Here is a 13,356-nt window from a genome sequence, read left to right on the forward strand (position 1 = left end):
TTATTTATTTATTCATGAGAGACAGAGAGGCAGAGACACAGGCAGAGGGAGAAGCAGGCTTCATGCAGAGAACCCGACGTGGGACTCGATCCTGGGTCTCCAGGATCATGCCCTGGGTTGACGGCAGCGCTAAACCGCTGAGCCACCAGGGCTGCTCAAAAAGTGCTTTTCTTAATTTTAAACTATTTTGAAAATCAAAAACATTCTCTCCTGCCCTCACCCTTAACAAACCTCTATACACTTTGTTACTGCTTGCAGATAATGTAGACTTGATTGAAATTTGCCTCTAATTTTAAGTGTTCATGAATGGAAATCTCAAGATGTAATTCTTGTCATACTATGATACAAATAAAAAGGAGCTTCCAAAAGTAGATTCCTTTATCTGAATAATGTGTGCTTTTATTTTAAATCATCTAATAGTATGAACATAACCATCTCGACGAATAGTTTTAGTATTCAGTAAGTCTAAAATATGATCTAATATTAAACATAAGTTCTTCTGAAATAGTAATATAAAACACATGAAAGATTTGATACTGTTGATTTTTTAAGTGGATTTCCTTGTTTTTCTTTTTAAAGATTTTATTTATTTGAGAAAGAATGAGAGAGAGATAGCACAAGCAAGGGAGAGGAAGAAGCAGGCTCCCTGCAATAGTAAGAGGGGCTCCATCCCGGGACCCCAGGATATGATCTGAGACCAAGGCAGAAGCTTAACCAACTGAGCCACAGAGGCACCCTGATACTGTTCACTTTTGAGTTTAAAATTCAAGTATTATAAAGATACTTGCCATACTTTTTTTTTTTTAACGATTTTATTTATTTACTCATGAGATAGAGAGAGAGAGAGAGAGAGAGAGAGAGAGAGAGGCAGAGACACAAGCAGAGGGAGAAGCAGGCTCCATGCAGGGAGCCCGATGTGGGACTCGATCCTGGGTCTCCAGGATCACGCCCTGGGCCGAAGGCGGCGCTAAACCGCTGAGCCATCTGGGCTGCCCCACTTGCCACAGTTTAATTCTAACCATCTTATCTTAGAATTATTAAGAATGTAGTTAACAAAACTATTTATGCATCTCAAGTAGAGTGTGCATTCTGCTTGCTGTAGTTCTCAAGAAAAACACAGCAAAGTTGGAAAAGACCCAGAAAAGAGTACCTGGGTTCAAGAAAAAGAACAGGACTCTCTCTCTTTTTTTTAAAAGGTTTTATTTATTCATGAATGACACACAGAGAGAGAAGCAGACACAGGCAGAGTGAGAAGCAGGCTCCACGCAGGGAGCCCGATGCAGGACCTGATCCCGGGACTCCAGGATCACGCCCTGGGCCGAAGGCAGGTGCTAAACGGCTGAGCCACCCAGGGATCCCTAGGACTCTCATTTGAATGACTTAAAAAATATTTTTTTAAAGACTGTTTTTGGCAAAGATGAAGATATAGAGGGAGTACTGCTAAAATTAAAAAAAAAACATGATATGGATGGGGACTCACAGAAACCTGGAGTTAGGAGCAAGACAAGACAAAAAAAAAAAAAAAAGAAAAAAGAAAAAAGAAAGCATGGTGTAAATATAAAGATGGAGGCCTTTCTTGAGCCACAAAAAAATTCAACTTTGTTATAACAGCGTACCTTAGTATATGTGCTGTCGAAGCGAGCACTTTAACAGAGTACCTTAATAGTAGTTTATATATTTAAAGGCCTAAACCTACAGGATTTATCATTTATCATTATTCAAAGATAAAGCATAACCTCTAAACTTGAATATGTTCAGCAAGGGCTGAATTATTCATTATGAAAACAGCACCTCCCCTCAAAAGCAAAAACAAAAACAAAAAACAAACAAAAAACAAAAAACAAAAAAACAGTACAAGGATTTTTGAGAATCTTTTTTTTTAATTTTTAAAAAGATTTTTATTTATTCATTTGAGAGAGACAGAGAGAGCACAAGCAGGGGGAGAGGCAGAGGAGAGAGAGAAGGAGAAGCAGACTCCCCACTGAGCTGGGAGCCTGATGTGGGGCTCGATTCCCGGGCTTGGAGATTATGACCTGAGCTGAAGGCAGATGCTTAACCATCTGAGCCACTCAGGCATCCTGATTTTGAGAATCTTAACCTTCCAAGGATACAATTGTCCCCCAAATATCCCCTGATGCTCTGTCAAAGACTTAATAGATTAGACAGATCATTGTATTCTTATGAAAGTTAAATATTGTTTCAGGCTTGAAAAAACTATGGTCTCAGAAAACTTTATTTTCACTATCTTATTACCTTGAGAATATTGTATCTGTTGAAGATTCCACCTGCATGACCTCCATCTCTGTGCTCTCGGACTGTACTTTGCATCTGATGGAAAAATATGTCAAATATATGTGTATTAACTTTTGTTTTTTTCTGATATGGGGAACATGCTTTTTGACTCTTATGATTGTATTTTTGAGAATACAAAATGAGATTTTAATATTTTTGTTGTTTAAGGAATAGGAGTTCTGTAAGTTCACAAGTACTATTTTCTAGAGATAGCTATTAGCTAATTAGCTAGCAATCTGAAAATAATATTTATAGGTGAAAATTATTATTTTTTTTTTAGGTGAAAATTATTTAATGCAAACTAAAGGAAGAAAGAAACAGATGCACAGCTGAGTTAAACATACAAAGTTAATCACCTAAAAGCTAAAAAATACCCAATCATTTATTTGTTCCCATTCATGCTGCCCTAATAAAGCACAATTTATATTTCATTAAGAGCTGGAGTTTCTTAAATTTTAGAACTCAGTCCTACTCAACTTTTTATCTCTGTGTTCCTCACACATATAGGTTATGTGTTCTTCAAAGTGTAAGGCACTATTCAAAGATTTCAGTGGATTCAAGAGTTTTGTGGAAAGCAAGCTGGAAGAAAACTTTCCTGGATAAGTAGAATCCACATATTCTGGGTCTTGTGTGAGGTACTGGGCTTTGTAATTGCTTTCATGAAGGGAGGGAAATATTGGCACTCCCCTCCCCCCCCACCTGCCCCATGACAGTAAACTCTTTCTTCTCCAACAGAATTCTGGGTTAGTATTAACTGTAGTACTGAACCAAGTTACTGGAATTAAAGTTTATTGAGGAAGTGTACCTTCAATGCTGATTTTGAAGGTTTTCTAGGTGGTAAAGAGTTAGGGACAATTAAAAAAACCCTATTACATTTTTAAGATCTGGAAAGGTCTAGGAAGTTTAGCTACTAAACCCAACATTCATTTAAGGTATATGAACATACCTCTTCCTCCACAGACTGAAACTCTTTATCATCAGGAGATAGATCTATGAGAATTGTTCCACTTCCAGAGGTGTTCAGAGTTAAGTATGGGTTAAGACCTAGCAAATGAAATTTGAAGGTAAAAAAACATGCCAAAAAACCTCTCCAATTAACACCAACCAAAAACAGCCACTTGATTTATCTGATGCTTACTACTGATTTTTAAAAACTTTTGATTTTGGACTAATTTGGATTTTCAGGAAGGCTGAGATCATACAGAGAGTTCCTGTGTACCTTTCAGTCAACCTCCTAACATCACCATTAAGAACATTAATGCTCCTCCAATGTTACCATTTTATATAGAGCCACAGTACATATATCACACTTATTAAATTACAGACTATTTTGGATTTCACTAGTTTTTCCCACTAATGTCCTTTTTCTGTTCTAGGATCCAAACCAGAACACCACACTGCATTTAGACTACTAATTTTAACCTGACAAGTTCTAATATTTCAGAAGATGTTTTTATTCTTTATCTCTTATCCTTAAGGAGTTTGTCACACATTTCTTCTTCACATTTCCTTCACTAATGATACAGCCCTCTCAGCATCTAGTCTCTTTAATTTTTGTACATATGAGGAAGGATTATGACAGAAACTTGTGTAGCCTCAGGTAATTTTTTTTTTTTAAGATTTTATTTATTCACTCATGAGAGACACAAAGAGAGAGGCAGAGACACAGGCAGAGGGAGGAGCAGGCTCCATGCAGGGAGCCCGACGCGGGACTCGATCCGGGGTCTCCAGGATCATGCCCGGGCTGAAGGCGGCGCTAAACCGCTGAGCCACCAGGGCTGCCCGCCTCAGGTATTTTGAATCATCCCAGAATGAGTATTCCATAAAAGTTACTAACTAATGAATGCTTATTCTAACCCATTATAGTCTTTAATTCAGCAATGAATATTGTGTTTTCTGAATATCAATGGTCAAGATAACTATATTTTGTACCTTTACTCTCACAAAAGCTTTTGAAATGGAATCTTTGACAGAATTTTCTAATTTCTTTGGTATACCTGTAACCTCTCCTTCAGTCTTTACAAGATTTCTGAGTCTCTGCTATTTTTCCAGGTAGGGATGAAATCCATTATTGTTGGGTCAGTGCATGGCAGCTTGCCTCTGGAATGTAAAAGCACTAACCTAGTTCTGAGTTTTGGTCTGAATAACACGACTGCTATCAACATGCTTAACTGATACAAACTTATAGGTATGACTCGATTACAGTACTTACAGAAGTATGGAGACTTAAAAAGGGGAATATTTCAGAGACTAAAGACTTAATAGAGTAAAGACTATAACACATGCTTGACTAAAGCATCTGTGTACCATCCCAAGATGTTTTATCTGTGCTCAAAGATGGAGGACAAGTAATCTACTGACTTGATGCACTGAATGATAGCTAGGGCTAAGCCAGCAAAATGAGACTGTTAGAAGACTTCCACTAGATCCACTTTACAAATTAGGTATAACACAGGTATAGAATCCTGGCTTCAAATGAAGACAAGAAAGGTTAATTTATGTAGGCAAGTGACCCTGATGTGCTATAGCAGTCATTCTGTCTCGTAACAATTCTCCTCCATGAAGGAATGAATGGTCCTTTACAATTGCAGCTGGATAAGCAAAATGACTCCTGACCAGAGGTGGCATGGAGTTACGTATCTCTGCCATTTGGTGGTAAGGTATCTGTTTCTGCCAATGTTTCCTGAGCCTTTCAATACAGTTTTAATAACTGTATCCCAGACACTGTATGTTTAATGAACAAACATTGCCTGATTTCCTTTTTTTAAAAAATATTTTATTTATTCATGAGAGACACAGAGAGGGAGAGAGAGGCAGAGTCACAGGCAGAGGGAGAAGCAGGTTCCACGCAGGGAGCCCAACACAGGACTCGTTCCTGGGTTTCCAGGATCACGCCCTGGGCTGAAGGCAGCACTAAACCGCTGAGCCACCCAGGCTGCCCAACCTGATTTCCTTTTTAACCTGCCTCTTTCTAAATGGTCCTTGTTATTCCAGTAGTACATTGAAATTTCTATCCTAGGGATGCCTGGGTGGCTCAGGGGTTGAGCGTCTGCCTTTGGCTTAGGGCGTGATCCTGGAGTCCCAGGATCAAGTCCCGCATCGGGCTCCCTGCATGGACCCTGCTTCTCCCTCTGCCTGTGTCTGCCTCTCTCTATCTCTCTGTGTCTCTCATAAATAAATAAAATCTTAAGGGTAAAAAAAAAAAAAAGACATTTCTATCCTACCAGATCTATTATTCTAGTAGAGTCATGATCCACAACTGAAGGTTCTAGTTTTTCTTCATTTTTGATGCTTTTTATATTGTATACTAACATTCCATGGAGCCAATGGGGTTTCTTTCGTTTTTACCTTATACATTTTGTTATCTATAAGACATATTCCAGACTACCTCACATTTTAAACATTTTGTCCTAGACTCTACCAGGCAAGTAAAGTGTATCTACCTTTAATTGATCCTGGTCCATTCCAGAATTCCCATTTAAAGTATTCCTTAGCTCCAATCACCTAATTTCTAGAGATATTTTTTCTTTTTTGAGATGGACCCCATCCTGCCTTCATACATCTGTCTCTGAAAATGTCTTCATTTTTGCTAGTTTAGGTTTTTCTTAAACTCCAGATATATAGCCAGGACTTCAATGACAGGACATATTTGATTCCAGGCAGGGAAAATCATGTCCTCAGTTTAACAATGTGGTTTTGATACTTAGAATAATTCACCTTTTCATACCCAGGACTTGGTACCTAGGAAATGTTAACATCTGTTGAACAAATGCAATTTGCATTTTTAAAAAGTACTAACATTCAGAAGAAATATATATTATTCAATGCTATTTTGCAAAATTTCCTCAGTTACAACACTGTTTCCCAATACTTTCATTGTAAGTATTTAGAGTTGAGCCATTTACAACAAAAGAGAAGTTAACAACATTATTTTATGGGCAGCCCTGAATGCCTAGGCATTGCCTATTATATTACCATAAGATAGGAGATATTCAAGTGTCTGATCTTTTAGAATCATAAAATTTTAGAGCTAGAATAACTTCAAAAATAACTGAATAGAAGTAAGAGAAATAACATCAGAGCAAAAGCAATCACCAAACTTCTGAATGGCCCAGAAATTTTATTCAGGTACACAATTACCAGCAGAAGCTCAGGAAACTTAACAGTAGCAGTTTTCAACTTGATACCAAGTTTCTTGAGTCCTAATTAGCATTTTTCCCATTAAATGGACTTGCTCTTATAGATTTTTAAATTATCATTTAGCAAGTTGCCTTTATGCCAACTGTTAAACTGATGATACAACTTATTTAAAATGAAGTACCTTGTTGTCCAGATATAAGTCTCTCAACTCCTTTAATTAGTTTGTGTCTATGTCCATAAGCGTTGATTCCAATCTCCTTCAGCTCCTTGTGCCCCATCTCCACTAATACATCCAAAGTGATCTTACAAAAAAGGATGAAACTGTTTAGAAGGCTTACATTTGGTAGACATTCATATACTGGTGTTTTTATAATGTATTAGAATCACACATTTACTTCAGATTTTTTTGAACAGCTTAGAAATGAAAGCAAACCAGTTGTTAAACTGAACTCAAAAAGTTGCAGCTAATTAAATTTTAGGTATGAATTACAAAAAATAATTACTTTCATTTAGCATAAGAACCTGAGCTGAGTTAAACCGTAAAACAAAAATCCATTTACAAATTAACCACATTCAGATACTCTATTTTGTGTTATCCACCATCACTCTACCGTAATCAATCCATTTATACAATGCTTCACTGGTTTCTCCAGACTCCAGACTATGCTAACTGGTACTTCTGCCTCAGGATTCAAACTATTCCTTTACCCTCAAATACGTTATTCCCATTTTGTGAAAAATGAAGACACTCAAAAATCCTGTTTTATTTATACATCTTCCATGAAGCTTTCCCTGAATAGTCCAGCTCAAGGTTACCTTTTTTTCTTTGAATTTCTAAAATCTATACCCAATACCTAGTTCTTTATATATTGTTAGAGCTCCACAAGTAGACCAAAAAGTTCTTTAGGGATGTAAGTCTACAGTAACTATATTTTCTTAGTCCCCCCAAAATCAGTAAATGTATTCTGACAGCATACTTTAAACTGGGACTGTTCTAGAAAAGCCTAGATATATGCTTGGCATATCTTCCCATAGCAGCTAGTGAAGTGTCAGACTTAGAGCAGGTAGTGATTGACATGACTGACCCGAACAAACAGAGCTTTACGAGCTAAATAAAAATAAGCTAAGCTTTCCATTTCAGAAAGTTATTTTACTATTACTACACGAGAGTCTATTGTTCTACGTATTTTTAAATTTCTTCTTTGATTTCCTGTTGACCCATTCATTATTTGATAGCAAGCTATTTAACCTCCATGTATTTATGGTTTTTCCAAACTTTTTCCTGTGGTTGACTTCAAGTTTCATAGCATTGTGGTCAGAAAATATGCATGGTATAATCTCAATCTTTTTGTATTTGCAGAAGCCTGATCAGTGATTTACGGTATCATCTATTTTAGAGAATGTCTCGTGTGCACTTGAAAAGAATGTGTATTTTCACGTTTCCATGTATTTTTTTATTGCATGAGAATCGATTTTTATGTGCTAACAGAACAGAAATTCCAAGATCAAGCCAAACTAAGAGAGTGACTGATTTTTTAGTCTTTAAAAAAAAAAAAAAAAAAAAAAATCTCCTCTCTCTGCAAGCAGGTTGAATAGTTCAAGGCATTAATTTTTCCTTGAGGTCTTATAGAAAATCAAACCAAGTAAAATCAATTCATCTACTCACCTGTTCTCTCTCAAATATATCCATCAGGTGCTCAAGCCCAAGATTCCTTACAAACTGAGTTATGCTAAAATCTACTGCTGGAACTGGAAAAAAAAATCCAGAACAGAATAACGTATATCAACATTATAACAACAAAGTTTTGTGGAATTACTATACTCATGAAGAATGTAAAGATGAATCAAAATACTGTCACTTGGGATATAATACTGAACATACCAACAAAAATTGCAAAAAGAGAAAGCTACAAAATTAACATCATTAGAATAAACAGCCAATGGGGGCACTCTCAGGTTAAAAAAAATCTTAGCATTAAAAAAATATTATTTTTAACTGTGTGTTTATAATAAGTTTCCATACTGAAACTAAGATGTCAACTTTATTTTCACCAAAAAAAAAAAAAAAAAAAAAAAAAAAGTTCCTTATCTTTGAGAATGTAAGTGACTTCACGAAAAAGTTTATGTAAACAAGTTCCACAATGCCACTTAAGGTGAGATAAATTTGGACAGGTATGAGGTAGAGAGAACAGTTTTATAGAGACTGTAAGTATGTGCATCTTTTTCTTTCCTTAAAAAAAACCCCTATCTTCATAATTGGATATTCTGACATGGAGTAAAGGTATTTCATAACTGTAAAAATACACCAGAAGAGATAAATAAAGCATAACTACTCAACCACAAGACTTTTAAACCCTTCAAAAAGCATATTTACGTCTAAAGAGTAGGTTAGCAGCGTAAGACTCATCAAGCCTCAACTTGGAAGGAGAAAGTTTCATTAGGGACTAATAACATAAAGAAAACAACAAAAGACTAAAACTTAAAGGCTAAAAAAAAAAAAAAAAAAAAAAAAAAAAATTAAAACTTAAAGGCTATGCTAATTAAACTGGTACTAACAGTTGTATTTAAGGTTAAAAAATGACTTGTTATAATTCTAAATGACAAATCTGTGGCTATATTACAAGACAGAAAGTTATTTTTGCAGAATGTCTCACCCTCCTTTTTCTCCAAACTAGAGGCACCCTCTGTTCCACTTGAACTAACTACTGAAGACAGTTCAGAAAAACTCCCAGATAAGTTGTCAAGACTGCTGGCTGCAGAAAGACTTGATGGGCTGGATGGACCTGAAGACAGAGCATCGCCGGTAGCTCCTGGGCTTCTCACGCCATTGAGCACTTGAGGTTTATAACATGAAGGCAGAGCAGAAGGGGGCATGGCTGCTGTCAAGAGAGCGCTAACATCATCTGCCTGGTGTGGGTCAGAGAGAAATTAAATCTGTGATAAGCCAAGTTTTAAAATTCTCCTATACCCAACAGAACGCATTTAAAAATATGACAAAAACTCAGCAGATTTGCACTAGAGTTGCATATTATATAAAAATGATTATTTTCAAAAGTAAAACAAGTGATATCCAGTCAAACTGTTACCAAATCTAAAATAATTCAGAAAATCTGTTCAAAGACACAGAAAATTAAAAAAAAAACCCTGTTAAATGTAGCAAAGCATAAAAAAACCTAACTTTGATACTATGATATTCTGAAAAACACTGAAATGAGCTATAGTAATATCAATTTTAAAAGGTAAGAAAATTTTAACACTAATGCAATTATTCTGGAAGAAGTAATTCAATCTACATGGAACTTTAGTAAACAATGACTTGTTTATATTTCTTGGAAAATATTCAGTGATATATTTGCTCCTTAAAATTGAATGGGGGGAGTGAGATCATCATTTTAATAAAATCAGCTAGCATGGAAAAAAAAATCCCCAAATTTACTAGTATATTAATTTGTTTAATTAGTGATATATACTATTTTTTTCACAATGCTCAATTAAGACCCTAACTAATTAATAGCAAGAAGTAAATCAGTACTTGTTTTCATGACTAGTCATGGATACAGTCTCTTCTAATCCTTACCTTTTTCCTACCAGAGTCTGAGGACTTCCACAGCACTCACAGTTTGTAGGTAACATTTTAAAATAATAGAACGATCTGTTGGGTGCTTTTTATGTATTTGCTATCATACCTGGGACTTCAAGCACATTACCTCATTTAAATTTCATATTAACTAGACATATACATACACACATGTATGTATCTTAAAGATTTCATTTTTAAGTAATCTCTACACCCAGTGTGGAGCCCTAACTCACAAGCCCAAGATCAAGAGTAGCATGCTTTTCTGACAGTCAGCCAGGTGCCCCTTAACCAGACATATTTTGCCCCCATTTGTAGATGACTAGGCAAGGTGAAAGAGTGTGCAACTCTAAGTGGCAGAGCTGGAATTCTAAGGCAGTTCTGTTTGACCCTAAAGTCCACACCTGTTCTCTAGAGCCCTTTGTTTCATGTCAATTATGTCTGGTGGATGAACAAATGGGTGGAATGAATTAGAAAAGTATACTTCCAAAGTATTTTGGAACTAGAAAGACTTTTCCCTGAAGAAATACTGCAAATACTGTTGGGTTGTCAGCCTGCTGAGAAAAATCTATTTAACCCCCAATGCAGCTGAACTAAATCAGCTTCTCAGTGTAATCTGTAACAGTGGAATCTCTCTCAGGAGAAAGCAATATGTAGAAGACACTTCCCTTCCCATCTGAACAAGAATTTCTTCTCCCTTTTCCTCCAATGCCCTGGTCAATTTCACAGTCGTAAAGGCAAGAGAGACACCTATGTCACAGTGGCCAAGGCAGAGGCTACAATGGAGATGCCTACATGAGTTCCCTTGGGAGAAGGAAAAAACCAAAACCAAACAAACTTCATAGAAAACTGGAGGAACAAGCTTGTTTCACAAATACTTTCGGTGAGATAAGTGAGGAACAGGAACTTTGGGAAGAGGCAGTCTGGGAGGGAAGGGAATCCCTACTATAAGCTGGTTTTATGGCTGCACTTTGAGAGCAATGTCCCTGACTGGGAAGGTTCATCATATGTCCTCTATGACTCTGCATAGTACACACCATAATAGCTTTCACTGAGGGCCTGCGCCTGTTTTGTTTCCCAATAACATAAGCAGCAATACCATACACTTCTTTTTCCTATTTCTAAAAGCACCCCGGATACAATAACTGATTGATAATCTTATTATTTACATATTATATTTTAACGCCAAAGATGTCCTACATTTAGACTGGGCTAAAATAGATTTTGCCACATTTACCATGAAGACATTTTATATCTACTAAGTGAACTTTAAAAAGTCAGAAAGCAATGAGATTTTTCAAAGAGTCCATCACTTACTGAAACTAAATCTAAAGGCGTTTGTCCTTCCTGATTTTTAAGAGTAGGGTCAGCTCCATGGGCCAGCAATAAAGCACAAAGCTGTGTTCGTCCCTTTTGGGCTGCTTCATGCAAAGGTGTAAAAGCCCACTTGTCCGTGGCATTGACACATGCATTATACTTTATTAGTAAAGCTGCTACATCTACATGCTGTAAAAGAAAATATTCCTGTTACAGTCTGAAATATTACCACATTTTAGTTCCCAAGAAGAAACTTACTATATACCTATTTTTCCATATTTTCAAACCTGTTCTGGAAATGAAAAACTGTGTTGCTCCCAAACATAATTTATGGGTAGCTGATTAAAAATTACAGATGTTTTAGTAACTTGAGAATTTAAGAATTCTATACCGGATGGGAACCAAATAAATGAATACAATTTAAATAACTTCTCATTTATTCAAGTTTTATAACTGCTAAACATCGATTTATAAATCAGCAACCTTTCTCAGTTATTCCAATTATACGACTGAAGCTGGCCAATATTGATTATAACATTTTAGGGTCTTTATAAACTCAGGAACAACGCATCTGAAACTCTACAGACTCCTAGGAGTCCTAGTGGGTATCCTTCCTGGCATCAACAAATAAACAAAACTATCTTACTGAAGATAAGAGATGGTAAAGAAGGTAATACAACGAATGACAAATGTGCTGCATGTCACACAGCTAGCTTACAACAAAATCAGAATTGAGACGTGGACATTACTTAATCTCTTTAGTCCTCATATTTACTCCTCTAAAAAATGAAAAAGTCAAGCTAAATGCCCCCCCCCTTTTAAGATTTTATTTATTCATTCATGAGAGACACAGAGAAAGAGAGGCAGAGACACAGGCAGAGGGACAAGCAGGCTCCATACAGGGAGCCCGACGTGGGACTCGATTCCAGGTCTCCAGGATCACGCCCTGGGCTGAAGGCAGTGCTAAACCGCTGAGCCACCTGGGCTGCCCGCTAAATGCCCTTTGAATTGCAATACTGATTTCCACTTTGAAAATTTCAGAGATTTTAAAGGTAATAGGAAAGAACTTACCCCATAAGATGCTGCATTATGTAAAGGAATAAGTCCTCCTTTGTCTTGGGCATTCACATCAGCTCCATGTTGTAACAAATATTCTGCAACTTCTAAATTATTATAACCAGCTAATTTAGAAAAGAAGTAAAATTACTTCTACTTAATATAAAAATAGTTACATCTATGTATCTGTATATACCTGTATAAGAAACACAGACATTCTTTAAAAAAATAAAGAGATTTTATAGAAATCTGATATTCCCCACTGGACTATTAAGATTTTATTTTATGGAAAAAATTGCCTACTGGTCTCAAGGTGGAAGGTTTCAGTGATGATACTCATTTATTCCAGAAACTCTCAAAAGTTGTAGACTGATTTGCTGTATCTTTCCTTTTAAAATCTTCTACCGAAGTCTTTGCCCTTATGATTGTTAAATGCAACTTCCTGAACTCAGGTACATGGTCTCAAGGGCCACAAGTAGAAGGCATTCAAACATATAAAAGTCAAGTTAGGAACAAAAGTGGCTGGCAGAGTAGGAGACAGCACATCAGCATGTGTCTCAGGACCCCATTTTCCAAGAAGGCTGCAAAGACACGCTTTTTGTAGACAGAGATCTTAGGCATATACATCTCTGAAAGTCTAGCAGCAAAATCTAGAAATCAGCTAAAATCAGCTAAAGTCATGAAGTAAAACTTAGTATTTTATTAGTATGCCATAATCTCTTAGTTGTCATCTTGGGAAAGGTCAGCTATCTTAGTTAGTAACAGTCATATGGTAAAATAAGTTTTATTTGACACATAATCATAGATTGAGAGCAAATCTGGAACTTAACTTTGCCAACATAAATCAGCTATCATTTGAAACTTTAAAACAGTTAAAAAATATTTTCACATTTTTCTTGTAGTTTTTTATTCTTTCACTGAAGGATTTAAAGCCAAAAAATTTAAATAAGATCAAAGAGGGAAAAACAAAACCA

The 13,356-nt window shown here is 36.2% G+C and overlaps 1 protein-coding gene across 3 annotated transcripts in view; it reads right to left on the minus strand.

Annotated features, from left to right (window-relative positions):
* The window catches only part of TNKS2 (tankyrase 2), a 68,286-nt gene that overhangs the window by 10,489 nt on the left and 44,441 nt on the right, over positions 1-13,356 (minus strand). For all 3 annotated transcript variants that reach the window (XM_072806130.1, XM_072806131.1, XM_072806132.1), the window contains exons 17-23: positions 12,398-12,507; positions 11,327-11,515; positions 9,087-9,339; positions 8,099-8,181; positions 6,614-6,734; positions 3,239-3,336; positions 2,254-2,328 (exon numbers count right to left, since the gene is read on the minus strand). In XM_072806130.1, the coding sequence (XP_072662231.1) occupies positions 2,254-2,328; positions 3,239-3,336; positions 6,614-6,734; positions 8,099-8,181; positions 9,087-9,339; positions 11,327-11,515; positions 12,398-12,507 (929 nt within the window). The remainder of the gene's footprint in view (positions 1-2,253; positions 2,329-3,238; positions 3,337-6,613; positions 6,735-8,098; positions 8,182-9,086; positions 9,340-11,326; positions 11,516-12,397; positions 12,508-13,356) is intronic.

The sequence above is a fragment of the Canis lupus genome, chromosome 29 (assembly GCF_048164855.1).
Source record: "Canis lupus baileyi chromosome 29, mCanLup2.hap1, whole genome shotgun sequence".
NCBI lineage: Eukaryota > Metazoa > Chordata > Mammalia > Carnivora > Canidae > Canis > Canis lupus.